The sequence below is a fragment of the Tachysurus fulvidraco genome, chromosome 10 (assembly GCF_022655615.1).
Source record: "Tachysurus fulvidraco isolate hzauxx_2018 chromosome 10, HZAU_PFXX_2.0, whole genome shotgun sequence".
NCBI lineage: Eukaryota > Metazoa > Chordata > Actinopteri > Siluriformes > Bagridae > Tachysurus > Tachysurus fulvidraco.
In genome coordinates this window covers 14,578,241-14,595,902 of record NC_062527.1, presented here as the reverse complement: position 1 = coordinate 14,595,902, position 17,662 = coordinate 14,578,241, and the positions used below count along the sequence as shown (strand labels likewise).

The 17,662-nt window shown below is 36.7% G+C and overlaps 1 protein-coding gene across 3 annotated transcripts in view; it reads right to left on the bottom strand.

Annotated features, from left to right (window-relative positions):
* Positions 1-10,919: 10,919 nt before the first annotated feature.
* Positions 10,920-17,662, bottom strand: part of LOC113660092 (protein diaphanous homolog 1) — a 115,206-nt gene continuing 108,463 nt past the window's right edge. For 2 of the 3 annotated variants that reach the window (XM_027173336.2, XM_027173337.2), the window contains one exon: positions 10,920-12,833. In XM_027173336.2, the coding sequence (XP_027029137.1) occupies positions 12,649-12,833 (185 nt within the window). In that variant the 3' untranslated portion in view covers positions 10,920-12,648. Of the gene's footprint in view, positions 12,834-14,173; positions 14,218-17,662 lie in introns of all 3 variants that reach the window. The other variant, XM_047819142.1, reaches the window with a different exon arrangement.

Below are 17,662 nucleotides of genomic sequence, written 5' to 3'. Positions count from 1 at the left end.
ATATTTTTGCTGACTGACATTGATTGCTAATTTTTTTTTTCTGTATGTAATGCTACCATAAGCAATGCTAAATTAGCAGCTCCTACATTTTTATTGCTCATAGACACTGCAGTTGTGTTTCTGCTCATGAGGTGTGAAGTTAATGTTAATATCAGTTTTATTACCTGTGACCGGAAGCAAAAGTAACATTCATGTCTGTTCTACTTAACATTATTCCATTCAAATGTATTTATATGGCACTTTTAACAATGGACATTGTCTCGGCTTGACAGAACATGACCTAACATCGTGTCCCTAAGAGATCTGCCAATCCCCAACTCCTATCCAGAGAGCTTTAAATAACAGAGGAAACGCATATATTTTATTATTTTTTTATCTTATACCAGGAATAATATTTTATATTATTAAGAATTATCACAGCTTAAATAAATGCATGAGCCTATTTTAATTTTGAGTAAAGGCACTGCTTTTTAAAAACCTATTTCTTGCAGTTCAAATGTCAAACATTTCATGAATATTTTTGATGAAAAATTTATTTAAGAAAATCAGCACAGCATTTTGTACATTTACACAAATGACAAATGATGATCATTTACCGTAAAATATCAAAACAAGAAAAGTTTTCTCTTTGTACAAGACGTCATTTTTACTAAACACTAAACCCCACCAAAGCTAACTGTGCTAGCATACAGTACATGAATCTGTTGTATCTGTATTTGCTGTTGCTGGTCTGAACGCATGCAGAAGCTGCTCTGCTCTTCAGGCTAACTTTTCCAGGCAGATATTTATGCATGCTCAGCAGCCCTCAAAGGAGAGGGAGGGAGCAGCTCACTAACACTGTTTCCTTTCAGACCCTTTTTTACTTGTTTTTGATTCATTCTTCTGCTCTGAAAGGCTCTCGTCTAGCTTCTTCTGCCAGAATGTCAGCGTGTTTTCTCAGCTGTGATCATAGAATACAGATGAAGCTTCACCAGTTTTGGGGAACACAGATAATAGAGGTAAAAATATAGTTAAGGATTAATAAGCCTCTTTTGTAGCTACTGCTTACAGATAATTAAACAGTTATTGCTTTAAAGGAAATAAACAATTGCTTAATATGCCTTTTTATTTCTGGAAAAAATTAGAGCTGAAATCTGAGAATTTTTGGCTTTTGGTTAAAAAAATAGTATTCTGTCTGAAAGGCCACCTGAACCAATGCATAAAAAGAAGTAACATGGAAAGGTGGCTAAGTTAAAAGAATAAAATGGTAATTAAATCATAATTTAATTTAAATCATCAGTGCAAAGGAATGTTATCTGCACAGGAAAGCACAGTATTCTCTCCTTCCTGAACTGAAATCTAGATACTCACTTCTACTCCCAAAAAAAATAAAATAAATAAATAAATAAAATGCTTTCCTGAATAGATAATAATAACCGAGACAAATCCTCAGACCCACGATCATCAGGAGTTTAGGACAAATAAAAGGTTTTGGAACTGCAGGATTAAAGACAAACACCATGAAAACAAGCATTTGGAGATTTATTAAAACAGCAGCTCCTTTCAACCAAGTGACAATGTTTTTAAAAAGTATCATTAGAATGAGAGAGAGAGAGAGAGAGAGAGAGAGAGAGAGAGAGAGAGAGAGAGAGAGAGAGAGAATCTGCATGTGAATGTGTTAGTCATGCAGACTTATGGGACAACCACGTTCACACTTCAGCTCTTAGTTGACAGGTGTTGTACATCTCCTACAGCTGCGATATTCTGAGATGCTAAGATCACTTTTCATAGCCATGTTTAGCTGCTACATTTTTTCTAAAAACCTAAAGAAAAACATTTTATAGAATATTACAGAATTATTAGATTATAAACGTTCCTCTTTGTCTCATATATAGAATTATTTTTATTGGTTGATGAACATAAAATGATGTATTTTAATGTATTATTTTTTTACACAGTTGGAATGTTCACTGCTGGAAAAACTCATCTGTTTTAAATATTTACAGTAATGTAGCTAAAAATAAATAAATAAATAAAAAATAAAAACTAATTTTGGTCAATTTGGTAGAATAGAATAAAATCATACTGGGCAATAAATATATCATGCTATAATATCGTGGAATTTCTTTCTTTCTTTGTTTTTGTTTTTTAATAAAACTATTTTTCTAATTGTTCCTGTACATTTGGTGTATTTGAACCAAACTCGCAGTGTGGCTGTCACACTAAAGTCAGTACCACCCTTTGTGGTTTTTCTTGCTACATGGAACTAACCCAAACCTCAGCTGCTCCAAACAAACACAGTCTCTGCACTCGTAACAAGAAAATGTTCATTCTCTATCTTTAGAAAAGCATGTCAGATGCAGTGACGTGTGCGAGTCGTGAGCAGGTTTGTTACAGAGACAGTCCATGAGAAGGTTCACACATTTTAATGAAATCCAGACACTCACAGTGATGGCATTTCCCACTCACTACACACTGCAACTAAGTTCAGAACAAAATGTATAATAAGAAAAACGTGTGAAAGCTGCTAGGCATTAAGACATTCCAGAAACTTTCACCACTCTCTCACTGAGCTTTAATTACTGTGTGGATCAGAGAACGTTTCTACATTTTCAGAATAAATGCAAGGAAAGGAATAATGAGATGTGCTTCAGAATACTGTATGTAATTCATTTACAGTGACACACAGAGCAACAGTGAAAAAGTACAACTAAAAGGAAAATGTCTGGCATGTCACCATGGCAAAGAGAAAAGCAATAAAGTACACACGATTCTACTTCCACTACTTCTCACGTGTACTCTCTCAGAAGAACACATGATATTTATCTCAGTACTAAGACAGTATAAGCAAACTCTGTTCCAACCATAAACACTGCCAATGGGATTGTGGTTTTATATAGAAATACCTGTAAAACCACAGGCAGACAATAAATCTGAAAAGCTCTTTGGTCTTTTATCTCCACTGTGAAGCTGGTATAGACACCATGTTATACGATGATACAGACAGACATTTTAACAGCAGTATTTATAAATGTATGTTACACATGCCAGACTATAGAGAGGAAAAAACATCAGTACTGCATGGACAAATGAACTTATTAACATTAGAATATGCTGCTGTCGGCTCACCCCTCACATTGATCAATGTTTCTTTGGGAATGGGTGGGATTGGACAAACATTCTGCAAAAAATGGTTGGGATTGTTAGAACTTTTAGTGGAAATTGGCAGGAGTTGTCAACATTTATGTGAGAATAAGCAGGATTGCTTAGACCTCCCTTAAAGGAATGAGTGGGATAGTCCAAATGACTGTAGGAAGTGGGATTAGTCAAATCTGCTGTGGGAACAGATGGGATTTGTCAATTTCTGCAGAAATTGGGGGTTGGTCAAACCTTCTGTGGGAAAACCTTCTGGCAGAATGGTGGAATTGTTCAAATCTTCTGGGGGTATAGTGGGATTGGTAAAACCTTCTAGGGGAAAGGTGAGATTAATCAAATCTTTTGGGGTAATATTGTGATTGTTCAAACCTTCTAGGGGAATAGTGGGATTGGTCAAACTTCCATCAGAAATAGGCAGGATTGGACAAATTTATGCTGAAAAGAGTTAGACGCACTTGTTAAAAAAGAAATAAGCAGGATTATTTATAAAAAAAAGAGTACCAGGCACTCTTTTTTTTTTTTAAAGTACATCTATTACCCATCACACAGCCATTTTTCAGAGCAGAGTGCCTGAACAACAGCTGTTGTAACTGTATATCCAAGTTAACTAAATTAGGAAAGTGGGTGGTCTGCAAAATGAGAGTGAAAGAAGAAGTGAAACGTGAATGAAAGCTAGCTATGTGTCCCATTTTGAGCTTTCTTTACTATGACACTCCAGCACTTTCTCTTCCTCAAATACCTCACACACGCACATGCACACACACGCTCACTTAAAGAGAATGTAACTAATTAACGCCACACTTCAGCCACTGCTCCCTTCATCTCTATCACGTCTTTTGTGTCACAGGTCTCCTTCCCATTCGCCCGTCCTCTCAATCTCCTTTCTTAAATAGTAAACACAGTGAGGCTTTTCAGGATCAACACTAGGATAAATATTTTAGATGATGTAGGAAAGATGGTCCAGCAAAACAATGACCAGAGAAAAGTGGACCACATAAGACAAGAGTGGAAACATGGCTAGATACTGAACATAAATGCTGGATGCAATGGCAGGTTAAAATATGAAAAACAAGACAGTTATAGAAAACAAGGAAGCAAATATCAAGGCGAGGTAAGATACTAGGAACTATATGCTTGTTTATATAATAGTGACTTTAGGCCATTGGGTTAAGTAATTTCCATATTTATACTATAGTGCTGTTGTGTTCTTGTATCTGACTGCGTCAATTAATTTTCTACCAACTCTAATAATAGTGTCTACAATTCAATGGTAGGTTTTTGTTAATGTGCTCATTTTTAAGAGGATTATTTCATTTATCAGAACTAAAAACACAAACGTCTTTATGTCAGTCTTCAGGAGAGATGATGCGCTTTGAGGTTTAGCCACTTCAGTGCGTTTTTTGACTAATGAGTTTCAAGAGAGACAAAAAAAAAAAGCTGGTGATTGAAACAACACTTCATAGCTGCAATAACATAGGTGGAGATAGTTTTGCAGAATATTAACATTAGATTATAAATTGTTATGTTACATAGCTACTAACCATATAGAAACATGGGTGGGATTTATAACCCAATCAAACTCACAGATCAAATTCAAATTAAGAATTAACAAGATGATACTGAAAATAAAAATAATAGAATGAGTGATACAGTAAGCATCACCCAACTTATACTAAGGAAATACCAATACTAAAAGCAACATATACAGTATCACAAGCAAATCATTTAATGCAGGTGATACAGCAAGAACGGGATGAAAAGGGTCTCGGTTATTCTCTGTTGTACAGCCTTGAGGTCTAAGATGGAGTAATTTCCCTGCCACAACATGATCCCTCTGTAGTGTGTGTGATGGAATAGGAGGAGGGTTGGTCTATGCAGAAAATGTAAATGTTTCTATGAGTTTCTTCTGCAACAGTTTACAAGTTGCTTCACTGCCTCTTCTCTTTATACTGATAACTAAACTAAAGTTGTTCATGATATATTTTGAGACATGCTTGACAGGATAAATGTAAATGAGCAGCAGAAAAAGGCAGTGGAGGACTCTGTTGGTCAGTGCAAAGTTGCTGGAGGTGACGTTTCCAAACAGGAAGTCCAGGATCCAGTTACAGAGGAAAGTGTTCAAGTCCAGCAGATTCAGTTTCCTTTCCATAAGTTAGTGATGTAATCTCTTACTCATCCAAATCCTTGTTACTACTTACTCTCCAGCCCCCTCATTCACTCGCCCTGCACCCTAAGCGGAAGTGAGTCAGATAACACAATGAACAACAGAACACTGAAGCTGTTTCATGAAGAGTTCCTTAGTGCAACTGGAACAGTGGAAGGCTGAAACAAATATCTTTTCATTTCATCACTGAATTAACCGCAAAGCATGAGAGGCAGCATGGAGCTGATTAACCATTTACACAGAGTCTCTCAAATCTACTTCTACAGTCAGAAATGTCCTACTACTGCCAGTTCCTATAACATTTATGACCCATTCACACACATGCTCGGTACTAGAGACTAGGTCAATTAACTTCTGACCCCACTGATCAGCCTCTGTCCTTCATTCTGCCTCAATGTCCCCATTGCCTACAGCTATCCATTCAGTCACATGCCTCTTCAGACAGACACCCTGAAGACACACATGAGACATAAACCTTATTCGGCTGACCTACCAACGCTCCCAGTAATCCAGACAGACCTAGTCATAAACACACGCAGACCCTTCGGAAAACTATAAATGAAAGCTACACACACAATATACACAGAGCCAGTGTCTGAGCAATATTGTCATTGTCACCAAGCGCAGAACTACTAAAATTTTGATTAACTACTGATTATTTATTTGGCTGACACTTTTCAAAGCAAGTTTCATTTAAGGACATTGAGATTGATATACCTTGTTGAAAAAAAAAACCCTTCTACTTTGCAGATGACTACACACACAAAGTATTTAGCTCCTGTATTTGCCTGTGGCTGGGTCTCAGTGTCCCATATAATGCATGTTCATGTTTCATGTGCACACAGTCGACACAGCCTGTGGCTCAACACAAGACACACATCACAGTACATGCTGTCATTTGAATTATTTTATCCATTATTTCAGTAATATTCTTAAGTCTGATCAGAATTACCCATCATCATAAAACAATAAAAACAAACTGTAGAAATAGCAGAGCTGAAAAACAGCCCAAAACCTTCCAAAAAAAAAAAAAAGTTTTGTTATTTGTTACAAGAAGCCATCATCATCCATCTCTCCCCATCAAAGAACATCAGCAGTCTAAAATTAGCCATTATCAAAAGAGCGACAAATTCAAGAATCCTGTCGCAACAGGACTGTTCCTTTTGGGGTCCAAAATCCTAACAAACAGTGAAGAATTTCAATTCATTGAAGCTTTTCATCTGCAGTATGTGTGATTAACAGATGAGAACTGAAGCCGCACTGAAAACTTGAAACTTATTCATAGTAGAGGTTTTTTTTCTGTATCTATACTTCTGTAAAGCTGCTTTGAGACAAAGTGAATTGTTAAAAGTGCTAAACAAATGAATTGAATTGAGGTTGGTGATTAAATAAATAGTCATACTTCAATAAAGGTCTCAAGATGAGAAAGACATCAAAGAATGTTTTACTAAAGCAGTCCTTATGCTTTATCTAATTTCTAACACTGCACTTCCTCAAGGCTTTGTGTGGTACACGTGTACAAAGCCCTTAGGATTTTCACACGGCCCTTCTGTTCTTTGTATAACACAGGAACTGCCTCAGTGATCTTTAATTCATTCATTCATGTACTACAGGTGCAGTAGAAAAAAATAACCTTGTTACAAGCAGGAAAGAAACAGGTAACGTCTTTCCCTTTCCCTGTTTTAGACACAAAGCCAGAATTTCATCAACAGCAGCAAGTGACAACATGACTTCATGACAAGCAACATTTTAAGTGAGATTTATTTGAAGTCTTTGCAAAACTAGGTTTGGTTCAGTGAAACAACAAATCCAAACAACGGGCCTGATTTATTCCTCAGACCAATCCTATAGCGTGCACATGGTCCCCATTCACAACTTTAGATCCTACCTGCAATCTGTTTCCCCTTTATGGTTTGACATATAAATGGAAACCTTATATATGTAGTTTCATCTGATCCGCTCATTAAATGGAGACATATGAAGATAAATATAAAGCCTGAAAAAAGTACAAGAGGTTGCTGCTGCCTTGGGTGATTATACAAAGGTATTACAATTAGCTTTCTTTGCTAATCTTCCAACAAATCAATTACAAAAGCAAGTCATATATTGTATATCATATCGATGGAAGTCAAGCAAACACCTCTTAGTGTATTATTTAATTTGTTAGTTGTTGTAATTAACTAGTTCATTGTAGAAGACGACATTTTGCCCATTATTCAATTTTATTTGTATAGTGTTTTTAATTATGGACATCACAAAGCACTAATAAGCAAGTCAGAGGCACTAACCAGAAAAATGCCCCTTAATCTGAGGATCAGTACAATACTGAATTACTGAGCTGTGTGCTCACATTCAGAGACACTCCAGAACTTACACACACACACTCACTCACTCTCTCTTCTAGCAGTTGTATTACATGTGGCAGCCGACTGACATTGGGGATTACAGCAATGAGATAGTTTTGCAACAGAAACATAACACAAAGTTGGACAAAAGACATTTTTACCGGATGACAGAAAGATGTTTCCTCACACCAAAGAAGGAGATTGATGAACAGACAGCTTTACATTACAGAGCCTGTGGCTAAAAGGCTTCAGAACCAGAACATTGAAAAAATTACCACATTATAGTTTCATGTAATGTTGCAGTCAATTTTGAGAGAAGTTTGTGTTCACTGTGTAGCAATAAGATGCCATTCCCTTACCAGAGTCTTTTTTTCTCTCTGAAATTAAAAATGTGAAGAAAAAAAACAAAAAAAACAAAAACAAATGAAGCTTGCGATGGTAACAAGAAACCATAATGACCTAAAGACTCTCCAGAAAACATTAGAGTGCTGACACTGGAAACATCTTCCAAAAACCCAAACATCATACAGAAAACTTAATTCTATCAATAATTAAAGATGTGTACATATGATTTATTATATTATTTATTAGATTACAAGTGTAGTCTGTTAGTAAATAAACGATAAAATATCAGGAAGAGCACATTGAGATAAACCTGTGATTTGAATTACAGACAGCTCTACCGTCAGAGCTGATGTTACAGAAAATTAATGAGACTGTCTGACTACTTAGAATTTAAACCTAAAAAATGGTGTTGAATAACAGCTTAAATGTCATTAAAGACATTTGCTTGCTAAATAAAATATGGAACATTTCTTATATGTATCTATAGCTCCTAGTCTTATCTCGTCTTTCCCTTCTGCTCTGTGGATGAACATTATTTCTCTTGAGTCAGACATGAAGGAGAAAATCCAGGGGAAAGGTGGACTCAAGCTGTGAAAAGCCACCACCACATTCATCAGGCTACTTTATTTTCAAGCTCCAGCAACTAAGAAGAAAAGCGAAAAAGAGAGAGGGGGAAACCCAAAAATACTTTATTGTCAAAGCTTGGATAAAAGGACATTTCCGTCATTCTAAAAAATACTTCGGAAGAAACAATCATGATTTGAAAAAAATATTTACAGATGCCATCTCATAAAAATGAGAAGGAGACAATGTGAAAATTTTAGTCATGGACATTGCATTGAACATGTTTTTTCCCCCCTCATCTGACATATTCTCCACAACTTACCCGGATACCTGGAAACCACTGGGATACAAAGACAGCCAATCAGCTGCATGGGAATTAGAGCCCTGGATTCTGATTGGTCACATGTGCCCCCTAAGCTCATTATTATATCAGTGTGTCCTCCACCGTGTCTCTCCCTATAGTCAGGCCAATTATGTGCCAGCACTGTTCAAAACAAACTACCTTTTAATGGAGAGAAGGGAGAGAAAGGATAGATTACTGACAACTAGAGAATAAGGGAAAATAGGTGGAAGACATGCGTTTTAGACCATCACAGATTAGAATAGAAAGTCAGCTAATATTTAAGAATAATCATAAAAGCACTGATCTTATAAAAAAGAGGAGAAAAACATGTCACAGCATCAATCCACATGCAAAGCATTCAAGTTCAAGGGTATATTTGAATAACATGTAAATATCTGTACAATTTGCAGGTACACACACGTCCTCTGACCTGTAGCTAAGCAATGATATGCGTACAACTAAATTAACCCCAGTAAATTAACCTTTTTGACTTACATTTTGTAAATAAAAGCTCTAAAAAAATTTTTTCCGGAAAATGTCCCAAAAGGTCAAAGCTCAGATATTTCTCTCCTTGCGGCGCGCACACACACACACACACACACACACGTGCGCACACACAAAGAGACACACAGCTGTTGTGGTTGTCTTGAATAAAGGAACTCACACAGACACTTTTATCCTTTGCCTTCTCTTTAGTAAATGAGCTACAATAATTGTTTCATTATGACTGTTTAGTGAGGTCATTTCCTTTTCTCTCTCCTCCTTCCTTTGTTCTTTAGATCCAGGCTCTTTATTTCCTTGTTTTTCCTCCTGTCATATGCTGTTTTACTGTGTACCTGGTCACCCCCTGCTAGACCTCCAACACCCACAATCTGTTGTCTGTAAGTTAAATTGCATGACAGTGTTTCTGAGCTAGTAAAACTAAACAGGCACTCTGATTACTCTGATCAGCTACCATTTCCTCATTTATTGGATAGCCACATAGCTTTATTCTTTCCTGTATTCTGTATTTTAGCGTGAATAAAAACAGCAGCCATGAATAAAGACTTTAGACACATGCTGCATCAAAGTCATGAGACTTTTGCTCGTTTCCTGGTTTGCATATTCAGAACAGAATGCATGACATTTTATCATCACTCATTGCCTGATGTTCTCTCTGCTCTAACACACACGGCAAGGCTCTATTAACTAGCTGATTAGTCAAAGGATGTGTGTTTAAACAGGAAGAGACCAAACAAAACTGAAGTATTTAAAAGGCAGCCACCCATGACTGTTGTGTGGTACACATTTAAGAGCATGCTCTGGTCAGCAGGAAAATGTGTTTTTTGTAGTTCAATGATTAGCATTGGAATAGAGATGACATTCCAATATCCAACAGTGCTAAGGAAAGGAATTTCATGAGATTTTACAACATTTATGCACATTACATTAATACACAATACATCCTGATATTAAGAACTGATTCAAAAAAATTAAACAGCATTTATAAAGCATTATGGAAACAAAATACCTAAGCAGATTTCAAATAAACATGATTAATTATGATAGTGTTTACGAATTAGTTCAATTGAAGAAGAAAAAAATAATTTATGTTGTCTGTCAGTGAATTCACAAGATGATCATGCAGGCTCTCAATGAAAGAATGTCATGTGACCAGGTGCAATGCATTGTGTCTACAAATACAAGTGACAGAGCGAAGAACACCAGGCAGCAGCTTCCACCTACAAGAATATAATATACTATATACAGCTATTTTATTCTGAAGCAGTGCTGTTAAAGTTGTAATCCAAGCACCAACACATCAGAACACACCTGTGATGACCAAATACTGACCCATAAAAAAGTAAGTGGGGAAAAAAAGCATCAGGGGAAAAAAAAAAAAAAGCTAAATTATTCCAAACTTTAAGATGTTTAATGGATTAAAGGACTATAAGCTACAAACTTATAACCATTACTCATATGATTTAGGCTCCTGACATTAACAGAACTAAACATACTGTCACACAAACACACCAAGCTGAGATACTACTAAAGGTTTTTTTTTTTAATGGCAAGAGTTGTACAGAAATGCAAGCTTTCATTTATCTAAAGAAAATTCCATATACACACAACCAAGTGTATTTCTAATTACATTAATATTAAAAATAATCAATAAAAATTTATATAGAAAATCTGTCCATAAAATGGAAAAAAGACTACGCGTTGTATTTTTCTCAATCCAGTGACGTAATGCTGCTCACCAAATCAATCAGTTACCATAAATGAATAGAAATGTCCAGTAAATGCCATGCGAGTCTTTATGATCGCTAAGTTATACTATCACGCATACTATAGAGTCGTCCATACAGCAAGACTGCTTTATGGAAGACTCCTTCTCAGGATAAAACCGAAACCTAAGCTGAACAGTAATAAGCATGGCATCGAGAGCAGTCACACATTTTTATAACCGCAGCAGAAAATAAAGAATGCTTTGCAGTCAATAAGCATGTGTCCAGTGTTTTAAGACCCATCATGAGAATGTTCTGGTACATTCAGGACGAAAATGTCTTTCAGAACCCCTGACAGACGTCTTTCGTGTAACGTGCACATTGTCCTAGTGAACAATATAATTGCTGATATTATTAAAAGCAGTGAAAAAAGCAAGTAACATTCTGATAAATTTGAAATAGTTTAGAGCAAAAATGTTGAAAGAGAAAACAGTAACTCAAGTATTTTACCGATTCCTTTTTTCTCTCTGACAGCTAAAGACGTCCCTGCATGCAAGGAATGAAAGGTTTGTTCATCTGGCACAGGCAAACTCAAAATCTGTCTTAAATCAAACATGGACAGGATAACAGGAGCAGACTGCAGTATTTCTTGGGCAGCGATTAAGTATGGATGAAATTCAGTACATGCCTATTCATATCGCTCAGACATGCACAAAAAAAAGAGAGCTGTTTATTAAATGTTTACAACAGGTTAGTAATTACACAGAGCAGTGTGTAAATGTGCACACACACACTGCCTCTATCACTGTGGAGATAATGGGAGACTACTCTGGATTTAGCTGTGAGATGTGCAGCTAGAGCTTTGTAAAGGACAAACAGACAAAAACAGAACTATAGGGGGGAAAGAAATATGAGGTACCTGACTTTCAATCTAACACACACGTATTCCCTCTCTCTCATGAACCATCAGAGAATATGCCTGCCTGTGTTTGGCTTCAGGTCTACTTAAGGCACAGACTTATTGAACAGATGTATGTACATTTCTAAGCTATCAGTTGGCACATTTTTTTGCTCCGTTTGTGCTAATGTAATGGAAATTCACTTTTAACACTCTGGATACAGTATGTTTTGCATAGTATTACACTTGGCTCCAGAAAGCAAGAAAGAACTGAATCTCTGTGTGTAAATCTGAAGTACTGATAAACAACTAAACAAAAAACAAAAGAACCTAAGTGCAGAAATATCAAGGAATGTATCACCTGTGTCAAATAGATCTTTGGGTTGATCCAATTTTACCTTCAAGAAAAATAATATAGAATAAAAGTGATGAAAACTGCAGAAAACAGGGATGAGTGCGGTGTGACCATGATCATTTCTAAGCTCCCTTTTGGGGCAGAACAGACAGCCCCTCTGTCTACAGTAAAATTGGCCAACAGTAAGCCATCAAGGCTTACATGGGGGGTGTGAGAGAGAGAGACCAACCCCTTCCTCACATTTGGTACCCAAGCAATGTCCCCCCAAGCAAAGGGCCAGAACAGGAAGTTCCTAATTAGACCGTGGTGGGGCAACATCCAAGAGATCCTCCAGAGATCCTGTGTCTTCTGCTGATTCTGCCTTCTTGCTCTCACTGTCCTTTTTTGTCTTTTTGGTTGTGCTAGGCTTGGGGTCTTCCTGCAGCAGTTCTTTGGCAAGAATGTTTGTCACTGCATTTCCAGCTCCTCTTCGATTTCCTGAATGAAATAGAAAAAAGAAACGCTAGATGGTCAGCCAAAGCATGTGATCTTGCTGCTGAGAGACCTGAGTAGTTAGACCATTACAGCTTGTAGGGGTGCATTTATAAGTACACTGTGCATAGATTTGAGAAAACAAGCAGAATCGAGCAATTCTATTTAGTTGCATTTGTGTTGTGATGCATGCCTTACGTCCTAGTGATGTTTTTATCGTTTATAAAAAAAAAAGGATGAGGGACCTTTAGTAGACAAGCTGTTAAAACACTTGAACCAAGAAGAATCTTGGTTATAAACTGAAAAATACAAATGAATCACATCTGCTTTAGATTTTGTTGTTGATTAGGCAGTATTCTAGGACTTTTAGATATAATGTTATAGGGGTCATAAGCTGATTGGGAATAATTCTTAGTTTCTCAGAGACTGTAATTAAAGCGGTTACAGAAAGTCTAAAAGTTGAACAGAGTACGTTCATTAAACAGCTCCTGGGTAAAAACATGTCAAAGAACAGCATCCCATCAACAACCACACTTGTGCTGAAAACTAGCAGGTGAAAACATGCAGATGTTAAACACACAAAAAGGTCTAGACACAAATATTGAACATACTTACATTGGACACCAGAATCAATGAAAATTTGTAAAGATATATGAACAGTTTCTATTTCATTTGTGTATAGGATAGGAGCTCTTTTCAGGCAGACAGGAAGCTGAAAGTGTTTCATTAAAAAAAAAAAAAAGCTCAAAACAGAGTTTTAGGTTGATGGTATCTCCTACGTCTGTAACCTCGTGAACCAGTGTTGATGTACAGTATTCGGTGACGGACATCAAAGCACTTTTCTACATTGGCGTCGGCCAAATGCCGTAAACGTAGTGGATGACTGACTGTAGCCTGAGGCCTTACTTTCTCTCTCTACACACTACCCACTTATGTCAACAACTAGCTGCTCATACTAAAAAGTAATAAAAGTTCAGCTCAGAATTATGTTAATCCATGTGATATGCATTATATATGGTGTTTAGTGTCCATGGAAAGCTCAGGTCAATATTGTATAATGATGGTTTAACGTTCACTAGTCCTTCTGCATTTCACAGAACAATTCCTGTATGATGTTTACTACAGCACTACATTAATTACATGCATGTACCTCACACACAAAATCCCTATGCAAAGTGAACCATAGATGAAAATCAATGGCTGGCCGTTGTACACATGTGCACACACCCAAACCGCCACTGATATCACTAAGCCACATGGTTCACTATACAAATAACACCTGCAATGTACACTGCACTGCATAATAAAAAAAACATGCTCCCAACACACAGGTACACACACGTTACCGAGCAGGTGTCCAATATGAGCTGGGACAAAGACAGCACTGAGTCTGTTGGAGAAGCAAAAAAGCAGTTACAGGATATTCAAGTGATAAACAAAGGATGAAAGACAGATAGGGAAAAAGAAAGGAGATTGAGAATATTAGTCATAATTTTATTATGTACTGTTCTGTGTGCTTAAGAATATGACCTTCTTAGAGAAGCTAAGGACAATGAGCTCCTAGGAATGTGTGTGTGTGTGTGTGTCCTGCTGTCAGCTTTTCTCTGACACCTCTGGTAATGGATATAACTAACCTCAGCCCTGAAGGCACAGCACCCACATAATCAATAGCGTTAAACCCACATGGATTGTTGATATTTTCTCTTTGGTTGTTATGTTTGTTTTTGAGCTGTCTGCTCTACAGGACCACAAAACCAATCTGTTCAGAGTGCTGTATTCATCAAGGTTATCGATGGATTAAATTCATAATCAACTATTTATCCATACATTATTTTTTTTAAACCTAATTAAACCTCAAATGACAAAATGTGAAAAAAAGTGATCAGTAAATAAAATTGGAAAGGGGGATAAAGATCAGATTCAATGGAGAATTAAGACTCAGGTCTCTCTGTCATTTTTCTCTCTCACTTGTCTGTAATAACATTAATGCCCCAGAAATCTAAAGCACTACCCACCCCCAAAAATAACAGAAAACCTGACAGTTGGCTAAAATTATTTTCCACTGCTCTCCATCATGGCACAACACTGACTGATTATCTCCCAAAAAGGCTAAATTTAAAGAAAATAAGCATTAAAGAGTTTATTTGATATATAAATCGATACTTAAAGTTTAATTTACAAATGAATAAACCATCACACAAAAAAAAAAACCAAAAAACCAAACAAGAAAAAAGCAGGTGCCTTTTCTAGTTTGGCAACTGCAGCCCAGATTCCCTCATTCAGATGTTATTCCTGTGTGCAGAACGTGCTGATTTGCTGGGATGAGGGCTGTGCGGCGTATGACACACTTTCAATCTCTGTTGTGTATATAAGTCTTACACACGTTGAATGCTTTTGTAATTGTTTACTCTGACAATCTATAAACACATTTTGTACAACCCAAGTTCAACCTTTTAACCTTTCAACTTTTGTGTACAAAACAAACAACACATATGCAGTGATCAGGGGCATGAACTGCTCCTCACAAAAAAACACATTCTCCAACAATCAGCGAATTGGGTGGAAGTTTTACCTGTGTCACATAGACAAACTGTGAAAAACACTCCCTAAATTAACACCTAATTCTCCAGCCAGTTAACTTAGCTGGAAGAAACTCCTTACAAAAGCAGCTCATATTTAACCTTGTGTAAAAAAAAAAAAAAAAAAAAAAAAAAAAAATCATGTAAAACAAATGGTTCCAGTCAAAGTTTGGACAGTAAATTGAGAAGCATTTTCCATATTCAATGGCCATAAATACATCTAATCACTTTGTATTACCCTAATTTAACTTCAAGAATTCTGCAGCTCTCCTTTTAGGGGAAAAGTATTATAGGTAAATTGCATGTAGAAACCAAAAAACTCTGTTTTACATAAGCAAGTGTTACAAGTGGAACCAATACATTTCCAATTTAACCTTAAACTTCCATTATAGAACCCTTTTCCTTAAAAGCATAGTTTTTTTTAATGCTTAAATTTCCCCGAAGTGGTAAATTTCATTAAGAAGCAATGAAGGGTTTAAGTGAAGACTCGTGGGTGAAGCTCCTCATAAAGCTGGTTGGGAAGAAAGCTAAAATATCCACAGCCTTCTACATTTATAAATTTAAACACACGTTTAACCTTTATCTTGTCCATATGTTATTTCACATATAGCTCGGGAAAATCTATTTTGTATTCAAAAATACAAGAGAAAGGCATGATAAAACCCCTCCAGCAACAGATTTTCTTGAATGCGAATTCAAGTGCACTTTAGGATAAATTATATCACTTTATATTTGTAATTTTATACGTGTGTGTATGATCAAAACCTTCTGTACAGCTGTCTTATCTGAGACAGCTAGCACCCTCTAGAGGAAGCAGGAGAGATGTATTACGTGTAGGAGGTGCTCTGAGCTTCTAGACAGTTAGTTAGTGACTGGATGGTCACCTTGCTAATGTTTATAAAGATTGTGTAAAGAGCTAAAGCTTTAACTGAATGTGTTGGCCTCATTAATGTACTGTATTATATGGAATGATATGTACCTTATGAAGTGTGTCTGAGTGTGTGTGTGTGTTCGTGTGTGTGTGTGTGTGAGAGAGAGAGAGAGAGAGAGAGAGAGAGAGAGAGAGAGAGAGAGAGAGAGAGAGAGAGAGAGAGAGAGAAAAGAAAGTCCTTTGTATCATGGCCATCTTGGAATCATTCTTTCTTTTGTGAGAAAGTTTAGTGCTAGCCTTTTAGAGCAGAAGTGTGTGTGTTAGACTTCTCTTTTGTCATGTGGGGTGTGTGCCCAGTCATTGGTGGTAGGATCATGTTGGACTCTTTGTGTGGTGGGTCGTGACCTGGCAGATGTGTGTAGCCTATATGACAGAGACGAAAATAAATGCAGTCGAGCCCACATGGGCAGAAGTGTAACTTTCCATAAAGCTGTAGACAAAGCACTCACTTCTCCTTATTGCACAGCTGATTAATGGAGGACTGGCAAGCTGCTTACATTAAGGGAAATGAATAAAATGCAGATATTTTTACTGTACCCGCTCTAGGTGTTAAAATGAGTCGACACTCATGAACACCACAAATCCAAATAAGGACAATCTGTTTGTTAGCTTCTTAATAAAGACTATGAAAAGTTGTACAAAATATGCAGGAGTAATCAGATCACAGCTCTTTGGAGTTCAAACTGATTTTTTTGGTCATGAATATTCGAGTTCACTCCCTGGAACATTTCTGAAGGAGAAATTCAGTAACACACACACGCTGTTCTCAACATTCTGCTGTCACTGACGAGCAGTCTGAACACTTTAACGCTCAATAAATCCTATGACTAATTAACTAAATAATAACCACAACCGTTGCACATTACTATTGTATTTAAAAAGAACAGCAAAGCTGAAACAGAAGTTTAAAATGTGTGATGCTCAGAATTAGACCAGATGATTCACAGCTGTAACAAAGTCTACAAGCCAAACAGCCTATGATTGAGGCTCCTTACATAACTAGCTCAAACACACTCACGTATAGAACATGTTTAAAGTTTGCAATGACCCTAAAAGGTAAAACTGGTCCACAGCCAGCACTACAAATCAAGGCCAGTTTCTAAATATAGTGTAGTGTGTACCATGCAGGATCTTGACAGACTTGAGACATAAGATTTGTAGAGTCTGTCGCAGTAAGATAGAACATAAAAACTCTGATCTCTGCTTTTATATATTATTTTCAGTAAGAAGCATCTGATTTGCTGAGACTGGACACGACAAAACTGTGCTTTGTCAGAGAAACAATGTTTTAGCAGTCCTAGTCCAAGCTATAGAAAAAAATGCAG